The following is a 21667-nucleotide window of genomic DNA, read 5'->3' as shown; positions in this document are numbered from 1 at the left end:
CCTCCCCTATTACATTTTTCTCTCTTTTCTTTACCCAACCTCTCTTAGGGTTGGGCACGAGCCGGGCTGAGCCTAATTTTGAAGGGACATGACCGGATCTGGATTTAAAAGAGACAGATCGGCAGGGGACAACATATTCTAATATCGAAACCAGGCCGGGTCCACGGGTCCTTCGGTTTTTTTTTTTTTTTTTTGTGAAAAAAAAAAAGAACCTAAAATTTGCACAGATTCACTACTAGTGCAGTGTGCAGATTTTACAGTTTGCACAAATTCACTCCCTGCAATATTACAAAGTCCAACATCCAAGTCCATAGATTTGCACAGATTCACTACTAGTGCAGTGTGCAGCTTTTACAGTTTGCACAAATTCACTCCCTGCAACATTACAAAGTCCAACATCCAAGTCCATAGATTAACAATAAATCCAAAATAACAACATTACATCGTCCAACATCGTTCGATACATTAAATTCGAGACATTCAAAATAACATCCTAGAGACATCTAAATATCAATGAATCTCTAAATTACAAGGACACGAAAAAAAATATATCATCAGAAAGCTCAAACTCTCGTACAGTAATAATAATAATCAATGGTGAGTTGTTCAACTTTTACCAAATGTCAGTGAATTCTGTAATGCAAACTACATAGAGAAATCCAAAAAGATGAACAAATATCAAGTGAAATAGATAACCCAAATTCTGAAAACATCATCGAATTGCTAATACAAAAAGATGCTTTTCCATTTCAACTCTCAAACAAACGATAAATTTTACACAAGGGGAAGGTGTTGAAATATGAAGAAAGTTTGACTATATTTAGATACAATAGAAATCATACATAACTATGGGTAGGCAACAGAGGGTGAACATGTATTCAGCAGATAGCACTGGAAAACATGTATTCAACAATATGGAAGCATCAGGACTACAAGAAATGAAGGTCTCCAAACAAAAAACATAGATAACTCTCAAACAAACGATAAATTTCAACACAAAGGGAAGGTGCTTAAATCATTACTCCCAATCGGGTAAAATATAACTAAGTTTCCATAAAATTTTTATACGAAACTGAAACCAAGCTAATTCTAAAGAACGGACAATCTGAAACTAACAGGAAACTTACATGAGAAAATATAATTCCAAAGCAAAATACTCGATCAATTACGTTTTTTGAGAACCAAAGAGAGAGAAAAACAGAGCCAAAAAGAAAAATCACGCTTTCTTGGTCAATTAAGTATATCATGCACAAGAACAAGATTTCAATCTAAGCAAGCACAAAACGAACAATTCTAAACACGGAATCGGATAGGAAGTAGTAAACAAAATTCAAACCCAACAAATTCAACTATGAGATAAACAGGACAGACATATGAAGTCCCTGTGATAGAGGAATGCATGAAATTCACGATATACAAATATAAATGGTATAATTTAACCGTATAAAAAAGTTTGTTTCTTCCTATCAAAAAAGAACCAGATAATCGAAAGACGGAAAACCAAAAAGAAAATGAATACCCAATACCCAATTGGAGGGCAAATTAACCGAATAAAATCAACACCCACGAAAATTCTCGATATTCATCGATCTACAAATTCTAATTTAAAAACCCTAAAATCCCTAACCTAGAAATTCACATTAATAACAAAACCCTAATTGAAAATTACCTAAATTTTAGAGGGATGATGGCTGGTAGCAGTGTCCTCAATGGCGGTGATGGGGTGATGATGGTCGCGACAGCTGTGGTGTTGTCGAAGATGAGAGAATCGAGCCGTCGTGGTTCTGGGACCTGGGTTCCCTGGGATGTTGTCGAGGATGATGGCTGGATGGGTGGTGCCGTTGTGTTGGTCTCGACGACAGTGATGGGCTGCGTGATTTCTGTGACGTAAGTGATTGAGATTTGAGATATGGAGTCGAGCTCGAGGGAGTCGTTAAGGACTTGAGGGAGGGACTGGAACCTGGACTCGGGGACTAGAGTAGAAACTCACGGTTGAGATTGGATGATAGGTTATCATTTAGTCTCACCCGTTCATTATAATTAGAAATGGGTTGATTCGAGTACCCGTTGTTTTTAATTATTTGGACCCGCCCCACCCCGTAATTGACAGCGGCCTGGCCCGTTTTCTCTTTACAAATTTTGGAACCAGCCCATACTCGCCCTGAACTTATAATACCCACCCTTACCCGTGGTTCCTTTACCCATTTGCCCAGCCTTAATCTCTCTATCTCAACTAGGGGTGGTTCGGTATGGGATCCCAAATAAAAAATGGGATTCCGAATTCCAAATCGAAAATTTTTGAGACGGGAATTTGAAGACCAATCCCGAATCAAAATTTCGGTATTTCTAATTTTTCGAGATTCCCAAAATGTTTTTGGTATTCATGATGGATCAAGATTGAATTTTCGGTTTTGAGCTTTTGGGTTTTTGGGTTGAAATTTGAGATTTTTGGGCTATGGACTTAAATTTGGACTTTTCGCCTAAAATTTTGTTCCCCAATTTCATATCAACTGAAATTTAGGCTTTTTACCTCATACCAATTTGAAATTCCATACCAATTGAAATACCAAGTCAAATGGATGTTCCAAAGTTCCAAACTACTTAATTTCATACTTGTATTTCTAATATAGTAAAACTACTTGAATTCAACATTCAACATGCATGCAACCAAAATAAATATGTTTTTTTTGGTTCGATTTGGGATTCCTAAATCATTGAATACAATAATCCCAAAAATTTCGGTATTATTGGTTTGGGAAATTTTCCATACGGAATCGGTATTTTTTTGGTTTGGTTTGAGATTTTCAGGAAAAATTTCCAGCCCTAATCTCAACCTTCTGCATTATATTTCCTTGTCTTCCCTTTTTTAATTGTTTAGGTAAATTTAAAGATTTTGATTAAGGGTTTTTCCAAATAGAAATAGTGACAGCCCGTCCTGAATTATTTGTACCGTAGGTGTGAAATGACGATTTTGCCCTTGGTGGTTATTTTATCATTTTGGGGGTGATTGTTTTGTGGTTTTGTTGGTTGCATTTGGACCACACACGCACTCACACACCCATACCATACGCTCCCGTGCCTTCTTTCTCTCTCCTCCCTCTTTCGATTTTCTACAACGTTCGTACAAGTCGTACAGACAACACCAAACCAACCCATTTCTGTGCAGATTGAGCTCGTGTTTAGTACCATCACCTTCATTTCGTCATCACGAACTCATCTATACCAGTTTTTAGACGTGAAGGCTTGGAAAACTTGAGAACCAGGGAACCCCGATTTTGTGCACTATTCATGCACATGTGATCGTGGGGGTTTTAGAAGTTTCTAAGGTCATAGGAAGCTTTAGAATACTCTCACAAAGCTTGGAGAAGCATTTTGGAAGAAATTGGACATCGGGAAGGCCAGGAGTGGCGAGTTACAGGTTTGGCCAGAATTTCGTGGTTTCTCCGGCAAGATTTCGTGAATTTCAGGGCTTGAAAGTGGTAAGGTTTTGTTCTACTTGTTGTAAGCTTCATTTTGGTACCAATTTCATGGAATTTGATTGGGAAATGAAGAAGATAAGAAGTTTTGAAAATTTTCCAGTTTTCAACAAGAATTCGAGTTGCAGATGGCAGGGTTAATAACGGTGGACGACGGCGGCCAGCGAGACTCACCGAAGAAGACAAGGAATATTCTGTCAATTTTGACGGAATATACTAATAGCGTTACTAATGGCGTCAGGTATATATAACGGTATATTCTATTTTTGGACGGAATATTCCCTAATGTCGTTAGGGTTACCACACGTGTGCCAGGTATATGCCCACGCATGGTCGGCGCATCTGGTCGTGCCTTGGTTGGCGCGTGGCTGCGAATGGGAGGTCAGAAAATTATTTTAAAAATATAGGGATGTTCATGAGATTGAGTAGATCACGTTGATGTATTCACACACCCCATTGAGCATTGTATGAGAAGTTATTACCTAGTTTTTGTTATGTGCTTTAAATTGACGTTTTTATAGTTATTTTGCATATAGATGAGACCTATCCTGAGGACAAGTGCAGTCACTCGAGGCAAGGGGTTACGACCCTTCCACATATCAGTGAGTGGGCTTTTGGTTTTCCGTATGTACCTATATACTTGTGGTTTTTCCCAGAGAGTGAATGGAATGTTTATATGTTTTAAATGCCATGCATTGCGTTTGCCTATTTATTTATACATTAGTAGTTGCATATATTTATGATTGGTGTTGTGGACGCACATGTAAGTGCTAGGTAAATTTATGGTTTATGATTGTGAATTAGTAGTTATATGAGATGCATAGAGAGCTCATAACCTGCACCCCCGGTGTTAGTGCTCCCGTATAGACCACATTAGGTGGTTCCGACTTGTAGGTGACCCGCGATTATTCGCCTAGTCTTCACGTGATCATAGCACTTGAGCGTATTTATTTACACCCAATCCTGTCGTACAGATCACTTTAGGTAGTTCCGACTCGTGTGCAGGTATAGTTAATGAGTTGGGGATTTGAGTTCTAGATTCAGTCGTACAAGTCACGTTAGGTGACTCTGGCTGACATATTACTTGCATTGATTGACATTACCTGGGTTACTTACATTTTATGTGGAGGCATTTGACATGGTATATTTCTGAACATGTTTTCGATATATGTGTATATTCTATTTTCTGGGAAACTATACAGGTTTTACTGTGAGGGGTTAGAACTTTTGATAATGAAATGATTTTGAAAAGCTTTGTTTTTGCCCACTCACACTTTCTGTTTTGCGCCCCTCAGGTTCTAGTTAGAAACAACTTTGGTGGTTCACAAGGACTTGACGGTGGTTCTGACAGAACATCACAAATGTAGGATCACCTTTGGGTGTTGTGTAATTAGTATTCGTTCTTCTGGACTACACTTAGGCTTTCTGTGCTCTGATTATGTTTATCACACTTAGTCTCGCACTAGTGTGTTACCTTAACTAGTTTATTTAGTAGTTTGGTTTTTATTTATTCGTACTTTTATTATTATCTTTTGCTTCCGCACTATGCACATGGCTACGTCACCCTCACGTGACGGCCAGCACGCCCTGATTTCGGTTGGGGTGTGTCAGAAATAGGCAAACCACTTTTAAACTTACATGCATAGTTGGTAGAACATAACACAAGTATAAATTTAGCTTAAATAAGGGCTAATTGGTTGGCAAAGTTACCTTAACGCATTGTTTACTAAGTGATGGTCTTATGGTTTTGTGGCTTTTTAGTCAAAATAGTTTCTGAGATTGGCATAACTCCTTGTTTTGGTTCCTAAGATTTAAAATCAATGTAAGTGGTCCTAAATTTGTCCACCGTTAATCATTTTGTGGTCATTCGATAAAAAATCTCCGTTAAATTAGAACAAAAATAACAAAAATACCATCACTTTTAGTCAAAAATTTTGACCCATTATTTATTAAATTAAGTATATTTTCGTCATCCAGATCCTTATTAACACATGGACTTTTCATGCATGTATCCAACACACAATAGCCACTTAATACTATAGTCTAATTGTATTCCTATTAACTTGTAAGTGAGAGGTATTAGGTTCAATTATAGACAAAGGTGAATTTGAACAATATTGTTGCTAGCTCATTGTGAGACTAAGCTTACAATTCTCTCTCTTAGTGTAAATAATATCGTTTGTTAAAAAAAAATGCACAATTCTATTAGTTTCTTCTCCAATTGTGATTGGTTGAAACATAACGGATAGAGGGGGAGGGAGGAAATCAGGAGTAATGGCCACATAATATTTTGGGTACATGAGAGAATATCTCGGCATTAAAATCTTTAATTTGATTTGATACGTTTTCTTCTAAACATAGAAGGCCATCCAAACTAAAAGTTTTCTTAGAATAAAAAATAACGCTTATTAAGTCAAGTTATCAAACTTATCATTCATAAAAGTCATGAGTGGTATTAACTTTAGAATTACCAATAGGGAAATTTAAAATTTAGAAGTCATTAATTGTCACAAAGATAAGAAGAGTCAAGGAAAAAAAAAAAAAAAAAAAAGCAACATTTGTTTTTCTCTCTTTTTAGAATATCGTTTCTCGAATGATAAGTGAACTTAGGTTTGGTCAATTAACCAAAAATTTATCAAATTTGGAATTTAAATTCGACAAAATGTGAAGCATTAGTCAATCTATCTGTTTGGACCTAAAATTATTGGGTTGGGCCGAGTATGGAGTTGTTCTCGGCCCAGAAGCTTTGTTCGAGGATTTCTACAAACCAGCCGTTTCATGGGCCGCCTAACTAAAAGTCGGCCAAGCCCTATTTGGAAAAGAATGTTCCAGATGAATAGGAAGTAGGTGGGCCCTATTGCGAAGCAGATGAATGAAGTGGTTAAGTCCTGATGTAGTAAGGATTCTCGGCCAGATAAGGATACCGGAAAGTGGAAGTAAATGTGGCCTAGTAAGAGGTTGAATTCAAAATCCTAATAGAAGTGGGACTGGCTGAGATAAGATGGATTGGGGTAAGGAGTCCTAGTTCGAGTATGGTTAGGATTGGGTTTTGCTGCTATAAATAGAGAAAAGAGGGTGCAATTTAGGGACCTCCAATTCAGCACACAATTGCCTTGCGCAAACCTCTTAAACAACTTGAGATTTTTTTTATTTCCTTTTTTCGTCGACACACCTTCAGTTTGGATAAACAGCACTGTGAAGGCAATCGGCAAATATCTTCAGTTTGGATAAACATCATTGTTGCCGTAGAATCAGCCAACCGAGAAGCACCTTCAGTTTGGATAAACAGCACTGCGTCGAGGCCGACTGGTTATCTATCCAAGTCTCGGTCGAGAAGGATTTTCGAATCCTTATTGGCAGAGGTCATCTCATTAGCATTCTTTGCAAAGTGAAGTGTTATGGGTTACGACATTCAGCGCATTAAACTCTGAGTAGTTTTATGATTGGATACTCCCAGGTGAGTTTCAGAGTTCGGCATTCTGAGGGCCGAACCATATTTACCATCAAGACACACATTGCTTTTGAATACTTGTGTCTATATAGTCTGGTGTCGATTCGACGTGCTTATACTCTCACAAATATAATCACCATGACCAAATTCGACGCCGACGATTCGTGAACTTCACAGAACTAGCAGCCTTGTCTTCAGGCTTGAGAATCCAAAGGTCGAGATTTGTTCCTTTCTCGGCCGCAGTCGCAAGATAAAGAAGTCAGCAACGCGCTCAACGCAACATCAACAAATTTTACTCCTTGGCCGAGCTCAGCCAACGAGTTGGCACGTCTCGCATTCAACCGAATGGCGTAGTTAGCTTATTAGTTACTCGACCTGTGCGCCACGTAAACTTTGTAATTTTTAGGGTCAACACTATCATAATGTTGTGAGATATTTAAGAGAACAAGAGTCGTACTCTTAATAGTTAAATATTCTTTTGAAGGAAAGATCATTGCTTTGAATATAAACAAAACTTTTTTTTATTTTTATTTTTTATCAAATCTTAATTTAGTGAGACAATTTTTTGTGAACAAGTTACGAAATAAAACGAAACTTATTTTTGAAGCAACTCACTCGCAAATATTATGGTCTTTTTGCTAGACATCAAAATATACAAGGAGTTTTTTTAATTTTTTTTTTTTATGGACACAAATATGAAAGATGTAAAAGAATCTAACAACTCAACGGCCATGATTTATTAACCAAAACATGGAGGGGCCAATATGCGAAAAAGAAAGAATAAGGAAAGTGACAACCACCAATTATTACAAAATAAAATGAAAAATGATTGTTTCTGTATTTTTATTGCAAGAATAATAATTTAATAAAAATTTTAATTAAAAAAAAATTAGTGCATTTATATAGATTAGGATTCTTTTAACTCCTCTTGCAATTTCGTTCTATCTTCTCTTTTTATATTCTCTACTTTATCTTTCTTTTATTATAAAAAATTAATATAAAATATTGACATGATTTAATTGAAATCGTTGAAATAGAAGGAGAATGAAATAGAGGGAAAAAGAAGGAAGAATCCTACTCCTATTTATATTGCCCATTCGTCTCATAGCTCAGAGGCGTTAGAGAAGGCCAGACAGAACAGACCTGAAAGGTGGTCTTCCTCTGCATCTCTCTCTCTCTCTAGGAGGTTTCTCTCTCTAGAAATACTCAAGCTTTGTAGATTTTAGAGAGAGAAAGACGGGGTACTTCTCTCAGAAGCTGCACTGAATTTAGCAAAAAATAATATCTCCAATATTTCATGGTTTCCTATAAAGAGTCAAGAAAGCCCTTTTCTCTATTACCTCAGTCTTCCTCTGCTTAATCACCAACCATTCAATTTAGCAAAAGTAAGAGAATCTGAACAAAACCCAGTTGCAGACTTTCCCGGAAGAAGGAATATTTTTCCGGGAAAAAGCGACCCACAATCAGTATCTCACTTTTCACTACTTTTTCCGAGTCAATTTCCTCTGAGAAGTTCCCCAAGTCAATCAAATCCCCAAGAAATTTCCAAGATGGGGTTGTTGGGCTTGGAATAGTGGCTGCCATGACTGATTTGGGCAGCCCCAATGAAGTGGCTTTGTCTGAAAAGTCACCAAGGTCGAGCCCAATCCCCATAGTCTCTGCAGCTAATTTCAGAGGTGGGTTTTGCGTGGAGAGGGCTGGGGCTGTGGTGGATGAATTGTATGAGAGCTATACGTGTGTGATTTCGCATTTCGGAAACAATTTGACATCGAAGCGGGTTTATTTCGATGATAAGCTGAGTTGGGTTGTGGATGATCCTAATGCTGGTGTGGTGGTGGCCCCTGGGGTGTTCTCTACTTCTCCATGGAGTATTGGTGAAGTGGGAAGAGAGTTTTGGGCTTCCGATTTTCTCAGTTGTTGTTATCTTTGCAAGCAGCAGCTTCATGGACTGGACATTTTCATGTACAGGTAAAAACAAAAGTTATATATACATATATATATACACACACACAGAGACATATGTACATATGTTCTCTTGATGTATGGTTACGAGTTAATCACTTTTGATGATTGATTTTGGTGAAGCGTGATTTAGGAAATCGTGGATTTTGAACCACGTTGTTGATTTTGAATATGGGATTAGTTTTTGCTTATTGATTATGTTGTGCAAACTGGTCAATCTGTAACATAATTTTTGGTCTCTGGGAAGTTGTCGGTCTAGGCAGGAGGATGTGACTCATGGATCTGCATCAGCAGCTATAGTGTTTCTCCTCGTATTTGTAATTTTTTGTTTCAAGTAGAGGGTTACCTTTCGTGGCATCATTTTCTCGTAGAGGTTCAACTGTTTAGGTTATTGTTCGTGATTGAATGGTACTTGAATGACTTCATTCCCGTATTAGGTCATCTCCTTTGGTCCTCTTTGTTGTGCTCTAGCATCAATAAGTAGCTTGTCGATTGGTTTTCATACTTAAATGTTTAACTTAGGTTCTCATTTGATTGTATCGAAGCCGGTTGTTTCAAAGAAAATCAAGCAAAATCCAATCATTAGTTTGACAATAGTGTCATTAGACTGTTGCATGCTTAAGAAGTAATGTCAGTTTTGTTTTGTCTTCGGAGTCAATGGAACATGCATCTTTGGAAACTTAGGATAGATGCCAGCTCCCAGCTATTTACTTATTATTACTTTCTTATTAAGTTACTACTACTCCTATAAGAAAGTGTTCATTTCTTTGGGAAAAAAAAATTGCTCACTTTTTTTACCATGGTGTAGCATCGCCACTCTACTCAATGCATCCACCTGTTATACAAGTCCTGTTCTCTTAGACCCCATGGTCCAAGAAAATTGCGGTCACCAACAATTCAATCTTATTCCGATGGTGGAGGAGAAAATACCACAACAAAAGTTAAAGGACCACAACTGTTGGATTAAGACCAAATAGTGGGTGACCACTATTTGCTTGGACATGGGGTCTTGGAGAACAAGTCTACCCGGTATACATTGTATATGGGTTTATTTTTTGTAATAAATAGAACCGGGCCTGTTACATGCGGATAGCATTGAGTAGGGTGGTAAAGTTGTACCTTAATCGAAGGTACTGAGCAAAGTTGTTCTCTCTTGTTTATCTTCTTAGCAAAAGTTGGAGAATTAGTGGCTTTTTAGTTATGTAGCAGTAATATTAATCAGCCATATATACTTGAAAGTCTTCTTTTTCCTGCACAAACACTTTGGGAATTTTCCGTAGACGGTTGAGTAGCTTATGGTATCTTTTGAAATCGAATTATGTGTGAAAGTATACCTCAAAGTCTCTTAGAATCCTGAAAGTTGAGCTTTCCGAATGGTTGTAAACTCCATGGTGGTGAGATATTTTGATACAATTATTGATGGAGAAAATTCCAGCTGGTTTTGTTTTGTTCCAATATCTCTTGTTGACTGTTTTTTCGAATGGTAGGGCTATGAAGTAGCCAATTTGGAAATGGGGAATGGGTCTTTGCATATATACTTGGCATCTTGTTTATATCCTCTCATTTAACTTTCGATTCTTCACTAACAAAGCATTCAATTCCCCCTTGTTTGCAGAGGTGACAAAGCATTTTGCAGCGCTGAGTGCCGTGACAAGCACATGCGCAGCGACGATCACAAGGGCAAGTGCAGATCCGAAGCATTAAAATCACTTGATTACTCAGCGTCGCCATGCTCCAGTCCGCTCGTCTTCTTGGCCGGGGTTGAGGTGGTATGAAAGTTTTTGTATACCTGTATAGTAAATAATAGAAAAAGGGAATTTTTTTTATTAGATTGGAGAAGTTGTACTGAGAAATTGGGAAATTATAAAATCCGCGGGAGAGACGTATATACAATAATGTTACTGCTTTCCATAAGTTTCAGTTATACAATGGTAACTTGGATTGGAGCAAGTCAGTTATAATATTTAGGTAGCGAACTCGCCATCCAACAGTGTCCCTGACAAGTGAAATATCTTGATTTTTATGTATGAATCAAGTTCAACTTGGCATCAGAAGCCAACGAAATTCAATATCAAGTTCAACTTAGCATCAGAAAACAAAGGAAATTCAATAATTTCGTCCAAGTAAAAATGTAGTGACCCTCAACCCGCCAAATACAAGTCAAATGCAATCACTAAATCAGTTGTTCAAAAACTAACAATAATGGACTAGAAGATGGATGTGAATAACCATCTTGGTTAAGACGCTGTCAAGTGCCAATTGGTGACCATGTTGCAAGTGTTGGCAGCAGCAATCAAACTTATGCTTGCTTCCCCTTTGACTAAATTATCGGCCTTTCCAAACCCACAAGGCTGTCAGCAGGACACGGCTCATATACTAAGGGCTGGTTTGGTATTCTTTTACTTTGAAAAAAAATGTTTCTACTGTGCTGTGAGAATAAGCAGCTGTGAAATAAAGCAGCAGAGTGTTTGGTAAACTTTTTTGTTAAAAGTGCTTTTGAAAAAAAAAAAAAAAAAAAAAAAAACAGTATTATAGTGTTTGATAAACTTTTATGTAAAACATATGTGAAAAAAAGCTGGGTTTTCAAAGCTGGGTTTTGCAGCTTTGTGTTTTTGGCTTTTTTTCACCCAAAACTGTGAAAAAAAAGCTAAAGCTGAATGTTTACCAAATATAAAAAAGCTCCCAGCTTTTCTTGGTAGCAACTTTTCTTTGACACGAAATAAATTCATCCAATATCATGGAAGCTAAACCGGACGTGACTGAGTTTTTATCCTGATATTAGTTTTTCCCTGCTTCTAGTGTCGACTATTTCTTCAAACTTGAGACATCTACTGAGCACATGAACGAAATTATCCTTGTAACGTTTTTATTTCTTTTCTTTGATTTGACTCTCTAACTACACTCTGAATTCAGATGGCATCTAATGTATTCCATCTATTAACTTTCCCGCAAAAGCTCCTCTTAGAAAATCTACTTTATGGCTCCATTAGGTTCCAATCGACTTACTCATCGACACAGATAAACACACACACACACACCATTATAAACAATTATATCTACGAACCAAGGAAAACATCCTTTCTATGCCTGGAAAAGGCTTGAAAAGGGTTGAGGTTCGACCCTAAAATCAATTGGCAATAGGCGGAGTAGCCCCACTCCTTATAAGACCATGCAAAGGTCCCTTAACATTTCGTTCTAGGACAACACTCCACATCCTTGCCAAGATCATAACAATGAACAATCTACATTAGTTTTTCAATTATTCCCATTTAGTAACAGACCCAAGTAACGTGACGTTGTGCAGCAATTGACTGCTGAAATTCATGTCAGAAAAATGTGCAATTATAACCAAAACCCAAATAGAATATCATTGGCATTGTTAAAACTCACATATAATAACCATCAAGTGCTAATCATTTGTCCTAATTTTGAGAATTATAAGATGGGTAATGGTTAGTTCTGAAAAAAATGATGAATTGCTCGGGGGCTACTGCATAAAACTATCAGAAATTCAACCAAATCACAAATCCAATCATACGAATAAAAAAACAAAAACAAAAACAATAATACCTGAGCGGGATGATGATTCGGGTCTGGTGATAAAGAAGTTCACAAGTCAACCTTCAAGAGCATCAAACTTTTGCTTCACCTACAAAATCCCCCACAACAAAGAAAATGAAAACTTGAAATCATATGTACGAGTGTATGTGTGTGTGTGTATAAAAAGAGAGAGAGAGAGAGAGAGAGAGAGAGAGAGAGAGGTGAGAGAGTTGATGGGTTACATACATCGGAGGAAAGAGCGAAGCGGTCGACGAGAAGATCTTTCCAGACGAGGTGAGAGATTGCAGCTCCAGTCAGCGAAAACCCAACACCGAACCAAACCAAACGAGTTCTTATAATCCTTCATTTTTGTTTCCTATTTGGGGTTTTGAGAATCACAGAAATCTTAGAAGCACAATGTGCTGCTGCTGCTGCTGATGGAATGAAACACAGCAACGACAATCACAGTTCTCATTTCCTATACAATTTATTCTTTTTAATTAATAAGTAGCATTTCCATATCCACTTTGTATGTATGAACATATTTTTTTTTACAAAAATGAGAAGGAGAGAGGGCTAGGGCCTAGAGGCTAGGCGGGCACTTATATGGACTAGGCGGATTTGAGTAAATCTATTATATTTCGTGTAAATAAGTGTCTGCTTCTACTTAAAAAAATATATATAATTTCATCATAAACTACAAAATAGAATGACATATATATTATAAAATATTGAAACATAATGAAACATGAGGAATAAGGATATAATGTGTGTTCATTTAAGTATGCAATAAGTCTTTTACAATTTATTGAAAAAAAATAATATGCAAAGTAAAAATTATCTATTTTCTATCTAAGTGAGTCGCTATCTAGGCAGGTGCCTAGACGAGCTAGGCAGTTTAGGTGGGTGCCTCAGCAAATCTAAGCACCCTTTCTTAATTTTCAAATACCTGAACATTAATCGAAGTAGTGACCAATCTCTTAACGCCTAGATGAGGCCTAGGTAGAAATTTTTAGAATAGTGGATAGGATGGAAGGGCAGGATACGAATGATATTCTAATTCCAAACCCAAACACGCGCTGCCTACTAGAATAAGATTTTTCTCCAAGACACAACAAAACTAAACAATAATTTGCACGAACTGTAGAAATAATGATGTACCAAGTAAAGTTAAAAACTAAAAGCAATGTTGAATAGTTTTCTAAATTTGTTTAGATTTAGTTTTGTGATTACATATTTACCAATTTCCCACCATTATTTGCTAGGATGCCACTCCACCCAACAAGTTTCTAAGGTTGTTTTCAGCCAACCTCCAAGGGAGAGATATTTCCATGTAACCAAAATATAAGGTTAATACACTATTGTATCATATAAGTAGAGATGATATATTTTTCAATGTCCCTTCACTTGAATTACCGGCTCGTGTTCTGGATACATTGAAAAAAATCTCCAACCTAGGAATGAAATTCAGTAGAAAGTCAAACCCCAAAATGATATTAGGATTAAACCTAAATTATGAAACAAGGATCTTGCTAAATATAAATAGTTTGCAAATACACATAGGGTGAGCAATACAAGTTTGTACACCCAACTGAAACACATGAACATGTCAAAATTTCAATGAAATACTCAAATGCAAGGCATGTGAATAATATTTTAGTTCTAATAAGTATAAAAAGGACACGAATTATATAACTCGTACAAAAAAGCGAAAGATTTGCCGTTTAAATGTGGTCGACTAGACCAGATACATAGTGGCAATTAGAGAGCCATCCATGTAAGCAGATGCACCAGCTAGTTCTTGGCAGCGGCCGCGGGCACCAAATGTTGGGGCTGTAGGCACATGAAAGAGAAATTAGTAAATATGAGAACCCAGAATGGAAAATCGAAGACTCGCCGGTAAATTTATGTTCAGGGTTAAGACTAGTTTCTTACCGCTTGTAGCTCCTCTTCATGCTTTGGAATAAAAGCAGTATCAACCTTGCCATTTTTGAAATCCTCTACGTCAAGGATAAGTTTATGGTATTCAATGGTTGTGGGAACCCCTGTGGAACAAAGGCAATAACTACATCAACCACCATTAACAACGAAAAAGGAGTGTTCCAGATTTACATCGTGAATTAAAGCAACCTGAAACTCTCAATAAAACTTTGACAAAAAAAAAAACAAAAAAAAAAAAAACGCTTGCCCCTTCGGTTCTATTCACAACACTGCTTAAATTCAAATGGCTCACACGAAGTTTCTTCTACATAAAGTCCAATTATGCTAACATAAAAATTAAATAAAACCGAATGATTTCACCAATGAACTATATTATTATTTACCTGTTATAACAGTGTCGTCAAGAGCCCTCTTCATTCGCTCAATCGCCTTTTCTCTTGTTGGTGCCCAAACAATAAGCTACATCAAGAGAGCAATATTGCCAAAGTGATTAAAATTTAGAACAATAAACCTGAAAGCTATAATATTATATTGGTGATGTCTATGGGCCACAAACCTTTCCAAGAAGGGAATCATAGTTTGGAGGAACCACATAATCAGGATAAACATGGCTATCCATTCGAACAAAGGGACCTCCAGATGGTAAGTAGGCTGTTATTCTTCCTGTTAAAAAACGCAGAAGATTATGTATTAAAAACAGAGTGAATGCATAATGTCATTGTTAAACCAGTGCATGCGCAGCAACCCTAGTAAAATAAATGGAATTCTTGGAGTGCTGAACTTAGAACCCTATATCATCAGGGTTTGGCTGCATCACATAGTACAATACAGAATAACAGAATAACAGAAAAAGTGTCATCCTGTACTAAGCAATTAACCTAGGGAACCAGAATATGAATATGTATACATACCTGGCCCAGGTCGGAATCCTTTAAAAGCATCTTCTGCATTGATACGGCATTCAATTGAATGTCCTCTGAGCACTATATCTTCCTGTAGATGGAGCCACCTCCATCAGACATTGAACAGAAAGCGTCAAATATATCTCGAAAACTACACTACTGTAATTACCTGCGTGTATCGGAGTTTTTCACCCATAGCCACACGAATTTGTTCTTCAATCAAGTCAACAGAGGAAATCATTTCTGTCACAGGATGCTCAACCTGTCGTTCCATTGGCAAAAAGATTATAGTTTAGCATAATTAAGCAAATTTTTAATATCAGTCAAAGCCATCCTCAAAAGATTAGTTTAACCTGAATCCGAGTGTTCATTTCCATGAAGTAAAAGGAACCTCTTTCGTCCAAAAGGAATTCAATGGTTCCAACACCAATGTAGCCAATAGATGCTGCTGCTGCAACTGCTGCATCACCCATAGCTTTCCGCAGTTCTGGGGTCAATGCAGGGGAAGGTGCTTCTTCCAGAAGCTTTTGGTTCCTTCTCTGTGAACGTTACATTCAACAAATGAAAACAATTTGGCAGGGGTCATTGGGTTTTGCATTTCTTAGAAATGACTAGAGAATAAATGAATAATAACTTGAAGACAGCTGTATTCTAATAACTAGAAATAAACTTTCACAGTGATTCGTGCAACTAATAAGGCCGGTTAAAGTACCTGGATGCTGCAATCCCGCTCTCCAAAGTGAATAACATTACCAAATTTATCTGCAAGAACCTGTTTTTACAAGGGATAAATCAAGAGATTGCAAGTTTGGTCAAATGTCAAAATGAATACTACTAATAATTCAAAACATACAATATACACCATAAAAATCATCAGGAACTTTTACAAGCACATTACCTGAAACTCAATGTGTCTAGGATTTTGGATGTACTTTTCCAAATAAACTCCATCATTTCCAAAAGCAGCTGCAGCCTCACTCTTTGCTTGCTGCAAACAATCAAATTGAGGCAAAAAAATAAACCGATGGAAACAGCAATGTAATAAAAAATATAATGCTCATTTAAGGATAACAAGACCAACTAAACTAAGAGCCCAACCATACAAATTTATAGTGAAATTTATCTGACACAAAACTTAAACAATATCTCCAAAAATGATCAACGAAACACTTTCGGAGAAGAAAAACAATAAAAGAAGGCATCGGCAAAGCAACAAAATAAGAATACAATGCATTGGGTACAGTACCTGCAACAACTTCACAAACTCCTCAGGTTCTTTAGCAAGACGCATGCCACGTCCTCCACCTCCTGCTGTGGCCTTCAATAGCAAAACATGCTTATCATTTAACAGAAACAATAACAGACAAAAATCTATATTGGCTTTCCTTAACCCAGTGTTTGAAAAAAAATATTCGAGTTTATATGTAACACACTTATAATTGAAATCGTTTAGAATTGTTTCTGCCAAATGATGAAACGGACTCATCCAAAGATCAGAGATAACAGTTAGAACTCATTATAGTTAGTAGTTACTAGGAACTAAGCTGCAAACATAAATTTCTGTAAGGAACTGCATGCTTGACTGAAACTCAAAATTAAAACCTACAAAACTTTTATTATAGCTTCATTGAGTTGGTACATCTTCATAGTTTAACATTATAGCAAGGAAATTGGGTAGCGTACTAGCGTCAAACAGATACAATTCATGAGCAGCTATTCTATGCAATAGGCATGTGTTCCTCTAAATTAATCAGTTAACAATTGAAAAGAAGTTAATAAATAATTCTATTATATTAAATCATTAATTTCCCTTTTTTTTTTTATAAAAAGGGAAAAGAAATTTGGTACATTAGGAATACGTTTAACTTTTTAATTTTCTATGTTAACACTAAAAGGTCTGCACTGTAAATTCTAGGACATAGCGGGGTATAATGAATTTTAATTATCATGAGACATAATAAGACAAGATACTTTACCTTGATCATTACAGGAAAACCAATCTCATCTGCAAGCCTGATTCCTTCCTCTGTGCTCTGTAAAGGATTAAAAGAGAGTACAATCAAGGAAATATTAATTTTTATGACCATCTAGTTCAGGAGGCTTGAAACTTATAATACCTAAGGTTTACATACCTGTAGTAATCCATCACTTCCAGGTACAGTTGGGACACCTGCTTTCTTCATTGTGTCTCTGGCAGTTGATTTATCACCCATGACACGGATGCTCTCGGGCTGCAAATTGTAATCAGAATTTCAAACATTTGTCCCACATGAGAACATGAATTAACTAATAAGTAACTAAATATAGAACCAAGTGCTTCATTACCATTCACTCTAAGATGTATGGAACAAGTGCAATACAATGTATAAAACCAAATAAAATATAACTAAAGAAAAAAAAAATGTGTGTGTGTATATATATATATATCATTTCTGTCTAAGGGACAAAATAATTTTTTCCAAGTTGAAAATTATATTCATTAATCACCAAAAAGCTAGCTAATAAATCAATCTAATATATCGCATGAACTTATCACAGAAATGTTCTCTTGGTCACTAACCCTTGGAATTGATATCAAGGGTTGAGATTAAAACATTAAAAGCACATCCAATTTATTATCCACCCTTGATATATAGTCCATTGGTAGGTGACCATAAATTCTTCGTCACCAGGTTAGCAAGAGAATTGGACTCTAGCTTACCATGTTCACATGGCACGAACCCAGGACTTCACAATGCAGTGAGCTGAGCCTTGGAACTAAATAAGAGAATGGAAGAGAGAGGGCTGAAATGAGAGGCAAAACGAAAAAGAAAATTCCTTGAAATGGGATGGGACTATCACACACCCAAGCCACCACCTTTGACCGTGCCTCGTTTACATCTAAAAATTAAAACTAAGAGAATAGCAAAAAACTTCCTAGCTTGAAGTTTTTAAAGTGTTATTTTTATTTTAATTGAAGTACTTACCTTAGGCCCAATAAAATTGATTCCATGTTCTTTGCACATTTCAACAAATGATGCATTCTCAGAAAGGAAACCATATCCTGGATGCAACATTGTACATTTCCGACTGATGGCAGCAGATAAAACATTTGGAACAACTAAGTACCTGCAGAAAGACATATCAAAATGGCCAAGCTTAATCATTATCATCTGTAACAGAAGCTGGGACAAAAATTTATTATCATATTAACATAAAGAATGTAGGTTCACAGGTAGAGTAGAAAAACAAGGCAAGCCAGCTTGAGCATGGCACAATTCAAATGGGCATGGAAGGGCTAGGTCACATCCTATGTTGTGCCATGCCAAGCAAAAGGCATGAGGCATTTAAAACCATTAGTCCATTACCGCTACAATCTTTGTTTTCAGTTTCTTTATTTCACATCTTTACAAACAATGATTATCTATCCGTGATGTTATTATGTGTTTTACTTTCACATCTTTATAAACAATGATTATATCCGTGATGTTATTATGTGTTTTACTTTCACATCTTTATAAACAATGATTATTGATCCGTGATCTTATTATGTGTTTTACTTTCATCCACGACTTCTTTCCAACAGAAAAATAATAATAATCACATATTTGTAATCTTGCCAGCCACATCTTAGTAATTAAGATAACTTTATAATTGTTACTAAGTGAGATACAAAAAGAATTGTAATGAATGATCAGATCACTCTTCCGTAATTACTGTACGTTGAATAATTAAAAAAAGATATCATGGTTCCTTTCGGATTCCTAACTCATAAACTTAAATGGTTTTCAGAAAGGATTCATTTGTGATAGTTACAATGTTGGGGTGGAGGCAGTGGGACAAAGAACAACGTAAGTGATCAAGCACTTACGATTGACTGCTTGCTGCTTCACCAATACAAACTGATTCGTCAGCCAATTTCACATGAAGTGCATCCTTGTCTATTGTTGAGTAAACAGCCACACAAGGTATTCCCATCTCATGGGCTGTTCGAATAACGCGAACAGCAATTTCCCCTCTATTTGCCACCAGAATTTTTTCAGCACGACATGTAGCATGAAGAGCTCCCCCATGCTTTCTGGATTTAACACTAACTTGAGCACCCTGAACTCTCTTCCTTAAAAAGTTGACTTTATTTCCCACCATAAAGCTACATTGAGAACTACGGATCTCCCTAGTTCTCCCAAAAAATAAGCCCTTTCGTTGACAGAAGAAAACAAAAACCAAATGTAAAGGAAAATGTGAATAAACAACAAATTAAGTATGGAGATTATAACAGAAGCATTAAGGTACAGGATTCTGAAGACATAAAACAAGCAGACCTTTGTTTTGTAATGCTATTTATCTAGGAATTCCAATACATTACCCTAATTAGTCTTAATATTTTACTGCATCGAATAACAAAGGTAAAGTTTTGAGCTTTTCTACAAAACTGAAGATATAAAAGGTAACCAAGACATGTTCTTCAGTCCATATAAGAACCTAGACCAAACCTCAAGCTGAGTAAAACACGTTTGAAAAGTCGATCCGTTTCAACATAGGGAATTGTTATTAGCACTCCAAAAATCTCATTCTACACTCCAAACTTTCTATATTAGGAAAGAAAAATACACTTGTGAGGAGTGTAGAATGAGATTTTTGGAGTGCTAGTAACACTTCCCTCAACATATAGAAAGCTTGCATCAACCTTGAATAATTCACTATCACACCGATCATATAGGGATTAAGATCAATTGATTAGCCACTCTAATTCCAACAAATTAGAACACCACATGGCATATGAAACCCAGACCCAATTCAAAAAATGAAATAAGCAAAGGGTAACAGCGGTACTCACCGGAGTTGGCGTGACAGTCTTGCAGATGGGCATTGTGGCGTCCATTTTCGAAACAAAGCGACCTGAGTTACACCAAATAAACAAAACCAAATATCTCAGTCACCGCCATTGCAGAACAACAACAAAAAACAGTATAATTTGTTAGAAATTGTAAAACTCTTTCGACAAAATCAAGCAGAAGCTAAGGAGGAATCAGCCATTCGCAATTTCGCATGATTGTAATTCTATCACAGAAAGAGACCACAACCCAAAAAATGGGAAGTGGCTGCCATTTCGAAACGATTCAAATGCTAAAAATTTGAAACTGGTACAGGGAAATACCTTTCTGAATTGGCCCAGATCAAGATCAGATTGAATGAAGATGAAGAAGTGGAAGCCTCTTTGGTACCCCAAGAGGTCGAGAGAGGTCGAGAGAGAGAGAGAGAGAGAGAGAGAGAGAGAGAGAGATATGAGAACGTGGGAATGTCCGAGGGTAGATATAAAGAGAGTAGAGTTGTCGATAAAAACGAGGGGAGCGAGTGATTGAAATCTCCGCCCACAAGGAAATGGGAAAAGTACCGCCAGCCCTGACAGCCGCCGCCCTCCCCCTTCCCCGGCGGCCACTCCACTCTCTATCCATAATCCTCAAAACGAGATATAAAACGAAAAGCAAAACATTAAATCGAATTCACAGACTAACCTTACAATGAGTTTAGGTTACTGATGTTGCTGTTGACAATGCCAAATTGCCAATGAAGGAGAAGGAGGAGTGTGGGCCGAGCTGGGCGGTGAAGGGAGGAAGAGGAGTGGAGGACGGCTGACGGAGGAGAGCTAGTTAGATTGCACGGCTACTACACAGCCACTGCGGCGGCGGTGTTCCGATGCCGTGAAAGTGCACTTAAAACACTCGCTAGTAAGTCCTCACAACAATCACTAACACGTGGATTAGCAAGTCGTGTGTAATGTGTTACAATACAAGTAAATATAAATGAACGACATGTGTCGCAATGTAAAATGGGCATGTAGAGTATATATTATATTGACAAAACAAAATTATTATATGCAAATCTCACACTAGATTATTATATTCACAATAGAACGTAAGACATTTTTAGTTGAAGAATAATTTAATAAAAACCAAAGCAAAATCGAGAATAGTTTAACCATAAGGAGACAAAGAAAGTAAGTATGAAAGAAATAAAAGTGCTTTTGTCACAAGCATTTTAGATTTTACCTGGCAACACAAAGTTGTCAAATACACTATATTCTGAAGATAACCAACAATCTGGGAGGAAATAGGGTAGGCTTAAGAATTTTCAACACCCAAGTTCAACACTTGATTCCGATCACCCTCTTGTTCCAAGTATTAATCTTTCGGCTCATGAGGTGAGAAAAAAGTTCCTGAAATTACGAATGATAGTATTCCATCATTCAAATAATTATGTTTTCGTTGTCCAATTTTTTAGCTTGAAACTGTACCAAATGCATCACAATTCTTTTACAATTCAGTTCATGCTAAGTCAATCCAACAAAGACAGTTTGTGGTAACAAATGAGCCACAAGGCCATCTCCAATGAAGTGAGCTAAATGTCCAAAAGTC

General features: G+C 36.8%; 3 protein-coding genes across 6 annotated transcripts; 1 reads left to right on the top strand and 2 right to left on the bottom strand.

Annotated features, from left to right (window-relative positions):
• Positions 1 to 8056: 8056 nt before the first annotated feature.
• Positions 8057 to 11190, top strand: LOC137738268 (FCS-Like Zinc finger 14-like). The gene is made up of 2 exons (XM_068477897.1): positions 8057 to 8895; positions 10505 to 11190. Exons 1-2 carry the CDS (start codon positions 8510 to 8512, stop codon positions 10662 to 10664), a joined length of 546 nt encoding a protein of 181 aa, XP_068333998.1. The 5' UTR covers positions 8057 to 8509; the 3' UTR covers positions 10665 to 11190.
• On the bottom strand, positions 10548 to 12904 carry LOC137736069 (uncharacterized). The gene is made up of 4 exons (XM_068475407.1): positions 12846 to 12904; positions 12676 to 12790; positions 12460 to 12538; positions 10548 to 10678 (listed from the first exon to the last, which is right to left on the bottom strand). Exons 1-3 carry the CDS (start codon positions 12902 to 12904, stop codon positions 12506 to 12508), a joined length of 207 nt encoding a protein of 68 aa, XP_068331508.1. The 3' UTR covers positions 10548 to 10678; positions 12460 to 12505.
• Positions 12905 to 13947: 1043 nt separating this feature from the next.
• On the bottom strand, positions 13948 to 21019 carry LOC137736854 (biotin carboxylase 1, chloroplastic). 4 transcript variants are annotated; one of them, XM_068476154.1, is made up of 17 exons: positions 20768 to 21019; positions 20410 to 20467; positions 20089 to 20150; positions 19123 to 19448; positions 18239 to 18380; positions 17405 to 17503; positions 17249 to 17305; positions 16519 to 16590; positions 16171 to 16260; positions 15985 to 16044; positions 15626 to 15811; positions 15442 to 15534; positions 15282 to 15363; positions 14927 to 15033; positions 14754 to 14829; positions 14365 to 14474; positions 13948 to 14262 (listed from the first exon to the last, which is right to left on the bottom strand). In XM_068476154.1, exons 3-17 carry the CDS (start codon positions 20131 to 20133, stop codon positions 14224 to 14226), a joined length of 1584 nt encoding a protein of 527 aa, XP_068332255.1. In that variant the 5' UTR covers positions 20134 to 20150; positions 20410 to 20467; positions 20768 to 21019; the 3' UTR covers positions 13948 to 14223. The 4 variants fall into 4 exon arrangements, with proteins under 4 accessions (XP_068332255.1, XP_068332254.1, XP_068332256.1 ...); XM_068476153.1 differs by lacking the exon at positions 20410 to 20467; XM_068476155.1 differs by lacking the exon at positions 20410 to 20467 and having other exon boundaries at positions 20773 to 21019.
• Positions 21020 to 21667: the final 648 nt, after the last annotated feature.

Source organism: Pyrus communis, chromosome 6 (genome assembly GCF_963583255.1).
Source record: "Pyrus communis chromosome 6, drPyrComm1.1, whole genome shotgun sequence".
NCBI lineage: Eukaryota > Viridiplantae > Streptophyta > Magnoliopsida > Rosales > Rosaceae > Pyrus > Pyrus communis.
The sequence above is the reverse complement of the archived record's forward strand: the minus strand, read 5'-3'. Positions and strand labels throughout refer to the sequence as shown.